The sequence below is a fragment of the Neolamprologus brichardi genome, chromosome 3 (genome assembly GCF_056152115.1).
Source record: "Neolamprologus brichardi isolate AB-2024 chromosome 3, ASM5615211v1, whole genome shotgun sequence".
In the NCBI taxonomy this organism is placed as follows: Eukaryota; Metazoa; Chordata; class Actinopteri; order Cichliformes; family Cichlidae; genus Neolamprologus; species Neolamprologus brichardi.
The window spans coordinates 3,971,421-3,982,530 of record NC_142106.1 but is presented as its reverse complement, the minus strand read 5'-3'; the positions used below and the strand labels follow the sequence as shown (position 1 = coordinate 3,982,530).

The window sequence follows — 11,110 nt, the reverse complement described above, 5'->3', positions numbered from 1 at the left end:
CATTTAAACAGCCACACCGACAGTGGCTTAAATCACCTTTCCGCCCATTCTGAAGCTCAGTTTGATCTTCAGCAGGCCATCCTGATCATTTCATGTAAAATGTGTTGCTTCCATATGATTGCCATTTGTGTTAGAAAGCAGTTGATCCGGAGGCTGAGTTTACACAACACGAGGTTTAAGAAGCAGAAATGTGTTGTTTTAATGGGACATGCAGAGATCCACAGAATTTTAAAATGAGCTGAAAGCTCTGCATCTGTTTGTCTTTGCAAAGAACCAAAAACAACAGTGTCACATAAAGATGTTCTGCTCCAAAACTCTGCTTTTCAAAGGCTTTTTTCCTCACAAGGTCCCTTTGAAAAAACGAACTTAATATTTTCTGCCATCTGTTATATTAATACTAATCCATACTTCAGGACCTTCACAGTACTCTTTAGAATACTTTTAGAGGTTATTAGAAGGAAGAAGGCTGAAATTACATTTTCATTTGTGGACATTATTTGATGTTGGGTCAGTGTTTACAACCTCTGGAGCTTTGGACTGTTCCATTAAATCAGTTTAATTGATTTGTTGGTTAAACTAAGCCCCTCGGGGGCTTCACCCCTCTGAGAACATTTCAGATGTGATTCATGTTGTGGCGGGCCACCAGGTGGCTCCACTCACACCCAAGTTGAAGGGAAGTGCAGGGGTGGAGATTTTGGCGCTAACTATATGTGATGTTCTGAGAGTCAGTTAATAAAGTTGGAGTGACTGAGACACTGAGACCTCTCCTGTCGTTATTACATACCTCCACAATGTCACAGTTTCCTTTCAGTTTCCATTCACTTTGAGTTCAGGCTGAAACACTGTCTGATTCCAGTTCAGTGGTTTTCAGCTGAAGTTTGAGGCCATGAAAATAAAAAGAGCCACTTCACCACCGAGCGCTCTCTTCTCTTCTGCTCGTGTGTTTTGTGGATTACACAGCATCACACTTAAACAATGACCACAGCAAGAATAACTGCTGATCATTTCTGATTGTCTATGGCAGCATTCCTATTGGTTACTGAGTAATTGTTCATATGACACTCAGTCAGCACAGGCTGATTTGATATACTTTAATATTATGTGACAATGTCTTTTGTGTTTTCCTCTCCTATAATAACATTACTGTGAGAACGCTCCTCTTCCTCAGAGGATCCACCTGTGCTTCCTCTCCTCTCTCCTCCACCTGTTACAGTGAGGGAACGTCCTCCATGATGGAGGAGCTGCTGGAAAGTGCTGAGAGTTTCCTCCAGAGTGAGACCTCTGTCACAGTTCAGAGGATCTACGGCAGCAGAGACCTTCATGGACACTAAAAGTCTCAAACACACAACAACAACATCACACTGACTCCACTCTGACATCACTGATCAATAATCAAAGAACACACAGATCAAACTGATCGATCAGCCATCAGAGGAGTCGGATCAATGGAGCTGCTTCTGTTCCTGATGTCCCCTGTTTGATCCTGGACCTGAACTCTCCCTGCAGAGACACAACACAGTCAGACACACAAAACTCGCTTCCTTCCTCAGACATAATCAGTGTAAACTGGTCCAGTGAGGTCCTGCAGAGAGTTTTCAATAACACAGGAGATGTGCTAACTCCAGAGTTCAGATGACAGTGAGCTGGGTTGAGCCACAGACTGAGCAGCAGAGCACAGAAGCACTATTGACCATCATCCTGCTGGTCTGTGCACACTTAATCTACTCCATCACTGTGTCATTCTCCTTATTCAACAGTCTTTGTTTGGTTATAGTTCATAGTTTTGGTGCATGATTCATAGAGATATGATGTCTTTGTGTTTCCCTGGTGAGTATTAATAATGAGGAGATCATTAGATGCAACTTTATTTCTGAAACCAACTTTACAACAATTGAAATGTTCAATAAGCATTAAAGTTAGATCCTAAAACAGGACACCTACACTGCATTACTGTTTGTACACAGACTGTGTGGATGTTTGAATTCTTTTTTATATTTCCTCTTTACTCTCAAACCTTTGAACAGCAGTGAATCTGCAGCTGAGACAACAACAACTCAAGCTGTTTGTTGCAGGTTATTTTCACAGTTATGGTTTAAAATCATTTTGAAGTGTCACATTTTCACTGGTTCTTTTATTTCCAGCATGTTTTAAGAGCATTACAGATCCTGTGCTTGATGCTTTATATTTGCACATTCAGCTGTACTTTACTGAAACCACTGAATGAAGCACAAACTGCGTCGCCTTGTCACAGGAATGTGTGGATTCATTTCAGAATTTTGTTTTTCTGATGTGTTGTAATTTGTCTCTTTTCCACTGATGGAACTGCAGCTACTAGAACACCTGACACACACAACACCTGATCTTGTTTATTGGGCTGTGGGACAGTAAACCTTAGAAATAATCAACAGCACTGAGAGCGCACCCACTGATAAAATAATGAACTGCAAATAAAATGATTGTGCAATAAATCACAAGTTTAACAGTTTTCTGCAGCATTAGTTGCATTTTAGTGGTATATTTTTATCTTCCTCATAGATTGTTATCATTGTATCATCATCTGATTGCAGTAGGTGACGCTCATGGGGATCATTTTTTGTTTCACATGTTATGTGACAAACTTATCAGTACTTGTCACAGTGTGTATTTGTGTGTGTTTTGATTACTGTAATTCATGGGTTTTGGTTGTGCTTGTGTCATATTTTTAGTCCTTGGATTTTTGTTTCTGTTATTTTGCCTTTCTAGTGTTCGTTGTCTTGTCACGCTTGTCTCCATGTTCCCTCTGTCTCGTTCTCAGTGTCAAGTCTGCTTCTCTGTGCTATACTTCCTGTTTTTACGTTAACAGCCTCACTTACTCTATCCTGCTTTGCTTTCTTTGTCTTGTTAGGTCTGATTTGTCCCAGCTGTGTTACCAACTGTTCCCCGTCCTCTCATTGTCCTGTCCGTGTATTTAGGTCCAGTGTTTTTCTCTCTCAGTTGTCACAGTGTGCCCTCACCATGCTGTGTTTCTCATCCATACTTAGTAACATTCTGCTTCTCTGTTCCTGGTTTTGTTTTCTAGTTTGAGTTATATTTCATTTCATGTTCAAGCATTTTTTTTTCTCCAGCAATGAAGCTGCTGCAAGATTGAGAGAACAAGTGGGAGCTTCTAACGTCAGATCATCATACTGAAACATACCAGCACTAAAGCCCCTCCCTCGCTACTCAAATACTCACTCATGAACATCTGTCGTTATTACTCTGTTAATGCTAATTTTTCTATGGTTGCATTTCTTTCTTTAATTATTCTGAACTCGTAACAACCATTTAACGGTGCATTAACTTACATATCAGAGCAAAGACACAAACAAACCTGTGACTGTGAGCAGCACTGTTTTCTTCCTCCAGATGTCCCCACTGGTGACCACACAGCTGTACTCTCCACTGTCTCTCTCTGTGGGCTGTTTCAGGGTCAGACTGAGGTCTCCAGTTCTCAGCAGGTCTTCATTCACTCTTGTTCGGTCTCTGTAAACCTGGTGCTGTTTGTCAGGCTGGTCAGATCCACTCTGACACATGTGAACCATCATGTATTCTGGTTTATATCGTTCCCACTTCACTGTGGCCTTTTCAGGAAGCTCAGCTGTGGTTTGGAAAGGCAGCTTTGCAAACTCCACCCCCTCCTCCACGATCACCTGACAGCCTGAGGGGATGACAAAGACAACATGAGCTCTACAGAAAGCAGCAGACGGTTTCTGAAGAACAGAAGCAAATCTGAGAAAAAAATAAAAGAGGCAGAAATCTTTTTAATTCAGCTCAAATCCAGTCTTTAAAAGAAGGAATGTGTCTTGAATCCAAACTGAGAGCTCATTTAACATGAGTGAAACTAACCGCTCTTCTTCTACAAATGCTCACACACCTGATTTATAATAACTTTTTCAGGAGTTTTGGAAATAAATTGAAAACACAAAGTTGACCTTGTTCCATCTCAGCTACATCTGTTGATCAGATGACAGAACTTTCTCCTGACCATCGGAGATTTGCCAGAAAAAATCCACAGGAAAGAAACATTGCTAAGAGAAAATATTGTGGTGTGAGAAGACGGTTTGGCTGTGGTCACCCTTAAATGTTTCACATCATCAAAAAAATGTAATATATTAAACAGTAAATACGAAATGTACTTTAAATGATGATTTTATTTATTAAGGGAAATGTTATCCAAACCTACCTAACGTGAACAACATTTCCCCCAAACATAATCAAGCGTTTGTGATAACTGGCGATGAGTCATTTAAAGCACTGTGGATGATTTTTGCTCCACTTTGCATTATTGTTGTAATTCAGCCACATTGGATGGTTTTCCAGCATGAACCGTGTTTTCAAAATCATATCAAAAATCTTAACATGATCTGAGCCTGGATTCAACTACAGGACTCCAAAACCTCCATTTTGGTCCTTCTGAGTCACTCAGAGGTGGACTTCCTGGTGTGTTCAGGATCATTGTAATCATGAGTTTCAGAGTAGGTACTGATGGTCAAACAGCCTCCTTCTGATTTTCTGGTAGAGACCAGAGTTCATAATTCCATCAAATGCAGCAATGAAGCACGAAGCAGCCCAGACTATCACACCACCATCACCATGTCTGACTGCTGCTGTGTCTCTTTATTAAATGCTGTTAGATTGATGCAGATGTAACAGGACTCAAACCTTACAAAAAGTTCAGCTTTGGTCTGACTGGTGTATTCCTGTACAGATTATTCCACTACAAGTTTTGGAAATCATCAAGATGTTTTCTGGAAAATGTGAGACGTGCCTTTTTTTTTGTGCTCACCTGGTTTTCACCTGGGAAAAATGCTATGTAGGCCATTATTGATCTGTGTCTTTCTGATGCTGGGGTCATGAACTCTGACTCTAGCCTACAGTTCTTTGGAGTTTGGGGGTCTTTTGTGACCTGAATGAGCTATTGAGCTCTTGGGGTCATTTTGGCCTGCTCATTGGAAAGCTCCATGGTTTCTCTTTTTGTGGACAATGGCTCTCACTGCGGTGTGTGGTAATTGGTGACATGATGTGTTGCTTTTGAGGTCTGTTAGCCTGCTTCACTTTTTCAGAAAATTTCTATTTCGTTGACTTCTTGATTCTGGCAATAATCTGGCCAGACCAGAGTGCGGATAGTGAAGGTGCTTTCTGAAAAATGTTTTTACACAGGCTCAGGCAGGTTTGGATATGTTTTCCCTTAATAAATGAAATCATGATTTAAAAACTGCACTTTGTATTTAGTCTGGTTAATTTTGTATAATATTATAAACGGGTTATCTGAAATAAGTGCGACAAACATTCAGTAAGGAAAAACAAATAAGAAGACGGATCAGTGGTTTTTCCACAGCACAGTAACTAAAAGTTTCAGGACTCAAATTGTCTCAACAAAAAAGTGTTAAAGATTTTTTGTAAGATATTTTTTAGCATACATTTTTGAGGTAGCATTTTAAAATGGTACCATCAGCCAGCATTACATTATTATACTACTAGTATTTGTGAATGGTTGTCTCTCTGTGTGTTAGGCGACCTGTCTTCTCTCCCTATGGTAGCTGGGATAGGCTCCAACTAGATGGATGGATGGATGGACGGAAACTACTGTCAGGAAACAGAAAATGAGATGATTCACACCTCTGACCTTTGACCTGTGTCTACAGCACTGACCTCTGACTTTCAGCTGCACTTCCTTCTTCATCAGGATGTTTCCCTTCCTGTATGGTAGCTGGGATACTTATTTTCCACCCTGATTTACGAATAAATTCTTTACAAATCCTACCATGTGAATTCATGGATTTTTTTTTCACATTCTGTCTCTCACAGTTGAAGTGTACCTCTGGTGCAAATTACTGACCTCTGTCATCATTTTAAGTGGGGGAACTTGCACAATCGGTGGCTGACTAAATACTTTTTTGCCCCACTGTAGGTTAAGGTTACAACTAGTCAACCAAAATCCTGGATGTTCACATCGAATGAATTGAACATGAATATCAACATGTAAACAAATAAGATTTGCCCTTCATACACGTGTCCATGACTGATTACTGTGTCATGGAAAGGATCTTCTATGGAAAAAGAAGGCATTACTATTACTTTGATGAATCCTTTATGTTAGCAGTTGTCAATCCTACCTGAAATTCTGGAGTTTCCAAGGTAACATCAAATTAAGAAATCATTAAATGTGATTTTTTTAAAAGATACACATTGTTGTTGTGTGCAATGTTGTATGATCTGCAATACAGATGACTCCTCTGGACCTGCCGTTTCTCAATCACACCACACAAATATGTATATATACTAAAAATCATGTGTCTTACTTGTCTCTTGATCTTTCTTAAGGCATTGTATTTGTTGTGGTACTGCTCATACATTTTCCCAGTGCCATGTCTTCCAAGGTCACCTTTGGATTTTGAAGATTAGAATAATATTGATGTGTGTAATTTCATTTTATAAACTAATTACTTGTCTACTTTAAAATGGCTTACCTAACATTATTGCAGACCATAATCCAGAAAAAGGAAGAAGATATTTGCTGATGTGCTCCATGAGCCCCTTGCTGTAGTAAGGGTTTGCCTCACCATCCATCTCCAATGATGTGTTGGAAATGAGCTCCTTAAAATGTCTCCCAAAGAGGTTGTTTCCCTTGACTCCCTAGCCAACAGACAAAACAGAATAATTATGTGATTTGAACATTGTGTGCACTCATCTTTCATATCTATAATCTAAAAACCCAACATTATGTTGTATAAAACATTTAAAATTACTTGTGATTATTATGCTATTCCAAAGTATTTAAAAAAATGTATAAGAGGCAAAAGTTTAGCCTTTAGTTTTAATAAAAATTGACTTCAGTTTACCTTCAGGTCCTCATCAGCTTTTGAGTTTCTGGCATTGCCATCAACATCAACATTGGCTTTCTGCATCCATAACTGCAGGTTGTGAAAATGTTTTTCGACATTCTCACCACTACAAGGACTCCCAAAAACAACTGCAGCACTTCGAACCATGTCAGTGAGGTCTTTTAAGGAAGTTGCAGTAGTGAAGACTCCAACAGTGTGCATTGCAAGATGGTAGTTCTTTGGTGCACTGCAGTTTAAGAAGAAATTATCTTTAAGTGTTTCCAAAACAGTAATAATGTTTTCCCAAATTGAAAAATGAAATGCCATGTCACACGTCACAATAAAAACAAACAAGTGAATACTGTATTAAAAGGACTACACTTACTACTTTTTACAGATCTCCTTGGCATTCTTCATAACATGACTAAGGCATCTGTGAAGAATTGTAACCTCGAAGTTTTCCTTGTTTCCTTTCCACGAAGCGATGTTATAATAATGATTTATTGTGTCAGACAGATTTTTTTTGCAAAAGCTAAACAGATAGCTTGCATTAGGACCATAGATCTATCACACATAAGCATTAAAGGTGAACGCATGGCTTTGCGCCCAAAGGCCCTTGCAACATCAGTCAGAAATGCTTCCAAAAAATATGTGACTGAGGCAGTGGTATGGTCACATGTTAAATATGTAGCCACTGGTAGGGGAGAGGATGTTTTCCGTGGATTTCTTACTACAAGTTCGTAAACATAGAAAGGAGGCGAACCCTTTCTTTTTTTCATGATACTTCCTGTAGCATCCATATAAACTATGTCCTCCCGACAGCGGCTCTGGAAAATCTCAATGCTCCTGGAAGACCATAAAAAAAAAACACCTTTTGGATGTAACATCACTTTCTGCAATACATCCTCTGGGCTGTTCTTCTTGTTTGCCACCATTAACTGGAGACTCATAATCTCATTATGATGAAGACGACTTTTCTTTCGGATTTCCAAGGCTATGTTTCTCAACACTTGAGGAGTTGGAACTTCATCTCTACACCCCGATTGCACAACATCATCATCCATTTTGCTCATTTTTTCCAGATACATCGCTCTAGGTAATTGGTTTTCCAATTCATGGCCAATTTTATCTCTCTTATGAGCTCTTACTGGCCTTCTTCTTAGTTCATAGTGGTTGTGCACACACTCGAGACCTTGAAAATTGACTTTTGCCTTTAGATCGTCTTCATTATCTACAGTGACAGTGACTGGACAGTCCTCAAAACTGCAGTAACCCAGACACCAGAAGAAAGTGCCCTTTCTTACTGAGTCCAAAGCCTTGACTCTGTGCCTTTTGAAGGCAAAGGAACAATATGGAAACACTGTCCGTATTCCGTCTGAAATCAGATTTGTCCACTGTAGTCCCTTGTATCCTCTTTGGGATGTCTTATTTTTTATATTAGTCCATTCTTTCCTTTTCAAGAAAAAAAAAGTCTGTTCAAGTGGGACCCTGATTCTTATGAATCCATCATCAGATGAGTTGCTGTTAGGCTAAAAAAGAGGAAAAATGCATTTTGTGAGAAAACGTTTTGTCCATGTTACATAACTACTATAATATCAGTAAATATACTTGAAATACTTGTGTATTTTAAGTATATTAACAACCAGTGTTTCTAATGTCAGAATATACAGCAAAAATTCATGTTGAGAAGTGTCATGAAATATAAATTTCATTCTATGTTACAACATTTGATAAAATTCTTTATTTAATTGTATATTGTGTTTGTAAAAATATTTTTTATGTAATATAAAGTGGTCATTTAAACAATGATCCTAGCACCAATCATAACTTATTTGAAAGCATTTTTAATGACTGACCTGCTCAGGAGACAGCTGTCCTTCCACCTGCGAGGAGATGTCCGGTGACAGAGAAGCGGCAGCTGATAGTTCTTCCTGCTGAAAATGACAATATTAAGTTTAGGGATAATTTCAACAGTAACACATTGACTAAAATTTGGTATACCAACATATTTGATATCAAACACATAGAATTTTATTCATGAAACCTGCTCTGGTGGCTTTTGTCCATTATCTGAATCCCCTTTGACTGGTATAGACAAGTTCTGTAGAGAACAGGCATACATTTTTAATAAATTTGATTTTAACTAAATAGTTTAATACAATATGTTTTTAAAAAAACTAAGTGAAAAGAACTAACCTGACGAAATGCATCACAAATTCTGTAGCGGTTATTTTTATTATTCTGAATACCAAGTGTCAGGCAAACTTGACCCCAGGGGCCTTCTTTATGAAGTGCATGGTCCTCCAGTTGCATGCCATGTTTTTTCAGCTGTTCCACAGTTTCAATAATTTCATTGATCGTAATCGTTTTCTTTTTGTTCTAAAACAGAAGATATAGCATTTTCAGTTTTATTTTTCCTGGAAAATGTATATGAAAGAAAAGAAGAAAAACATACATACCCCAAATAAGCAGAAGCGGTAGACTCTAAGTGTAAAAAAGAAAACATTACAGTGGCATTTATATCATTGATGAATATGAAATCATAACATTTTATAAAGAATATGTATAATATTCTCAATGAATTGAGAACAATTTTAAATCGGTGCCACTAATTACAAAACTTTGTTTCTATTCAAGTACTATTTGAACATGTTTTTGTGAAATACAATGCCCCTGAAGAAAATGTGCAGCACTTGATGTTAAAAAGCCATTGCCTGTTAGCAACAGATGTGCCTGTTATAGAACACGTGTTAATTAATTTCTGCCGTATGCTACAACTTTGCCTGAGTCCTGTGTGCAAATCTTTTTTTGTTTTTGCTCATAGCGAAGCCTGTTATCGAAAAAACCCCAGTAATAATATGGTGACATAAATGTAATTTTACGTGTTACACATAAGAAAAAAGACATTTTTACAATCAGAAATAACCTGGCTAATATCTCAGGCTAGGCTACAAGACTTGATTACTCAATTACATGTAATTGGAGATGAACTACTTTGTTAGCAAATTTTAAAAGTTACTATTTAAAGTTTATACTTAAAAAAAGGAACTCACCCCTTCTCCTTCTTCGGCATTTTTTCTGCACAAGACTTTTATGTTCAAAAGGACATGTTTTCACCTCTAGTTTTTGAAATGTCGACAGAGTCAGACACTCCAAGCTCGCCTGTTTAATTGTAACGTCCAGTAGTGGGCGGTATAGGCTCTCCAACAGATTTTGTTTTTTTCAAGTGGACCATTATGGCTTTGCAATATTGCTCCACTTGATTGAAGTTTTAAAATATCTATTTATTCAATCATTTTATTGTAAAATTTAAATTTGCAGTTATTATCAAAGGAATACACATAATTGGTTGATAGGAAATATTAACCCTTTAAGACCTACCATAGAACCAAGTCCGTCAGAGCTTATATTATATGTTTACATGCTGTGGAGCCATTTTTGGGAGCATTTCAAGTTGCTATACATCAATACAACGATTACAGCCCAAATTTTAATAATATGTCTGCATTAAGTGCATAGTAATTACATTAATTGCAAAAAAGTGCAATAAACTACAAAAGAATTGAAAATCGTTTTTGTTTTTTTAACATATATTTCTAGTTAGAGAAATTTAAGAGGCTTATCCCTCAAAACTGTAAATACAAAAAAGTTGCACAAAATAGTTTCCCACCACAGGAAATTTATTTTGAGTGTCTTCATAGTTTTATTTTTGAAATACACCAATTTTTATATACTGCAGGAAAAACGAAAATAAATATTATACTGCAAATTTGCAAAAAAAGCAGCATATGCATCAAAATAAACTATTTCCAGCAGTGCAATATGAGTCCTAAGCATCCCAGAAACCACACAGAAAGTCATAAAGTCAAACATAACTTTTAAAAACACCAGTATAGGCTCATGAGGCCCTGATGGTAAAAAACTACATTTCCGCAAAATGACATCACTTCCGGTTTCGGGCAGGTCATGGCGGACATGCAAAAGTTCGCGCTGACGTCTATTCCAACGTAGGAAGTGTTATGAACAGCTGATTGGATCGGCAAAGCGTGTTTCTGGAATATTATGTTTTTGTTGCTGCAAGTGCTTTTTATGCAGTTTTTGCAAAACTATATGTGGAAGGAAACTGTGACCGAGGACAAGCTGATGGCATAAGATGTAAGTACAACTCCTCCGGTTTCATATGCAAAACAGAGCTTGCCGCTCTGACCGGTTTTAAAGGGTTAAGACTTGGACAAGAGACGTTCAAAAGAGGGGAAAAACAGAGGGGA

The 11,110-nt window shown here is 37.9% G+C and overlaps 2 protein-coding genes across 3 annotated transcripts in view; one reads left to right on the top strand and one right to left on the bottom strand.

Moving 5' to 3' along the window:
- Window positions 1–11,110, top strand: part of LOC102789482 (methylglutaconyl-CoA hydratase, mitochondrial-like) — a 674,272-nt gene that overhangs the window by 334,135 nt on the left and 329,027 nt on the right. The window lies entirely within an intron of this gene.
- LOC148103184 (uncharacterized) lies at window positions 5,947–8,977 on the bottom strand. Its single transcript, XM_087839464.1, has 7 exons — window positions 8,887–8,977; window positions 8,699–8,773; window positions 7,228–8,371; window positions 6,861–7,089; window positions 6,489–6,654; window positions 6,321–6,403; window positions 5,947–5,958 (listed from the first exon to the last, which is right to left on the bottom strand). Exons 3-7 carry the CDS (start codon window positions 7,257–7,259, stop codon window positions 5,947–5,949), a joined length of 522 nt encoding a protein of 173 aa, XP_087695590.1. The 5' UTR covers window positions 7,260–8,371; window positions 8,699–8,773; window positions 8,887–8,977.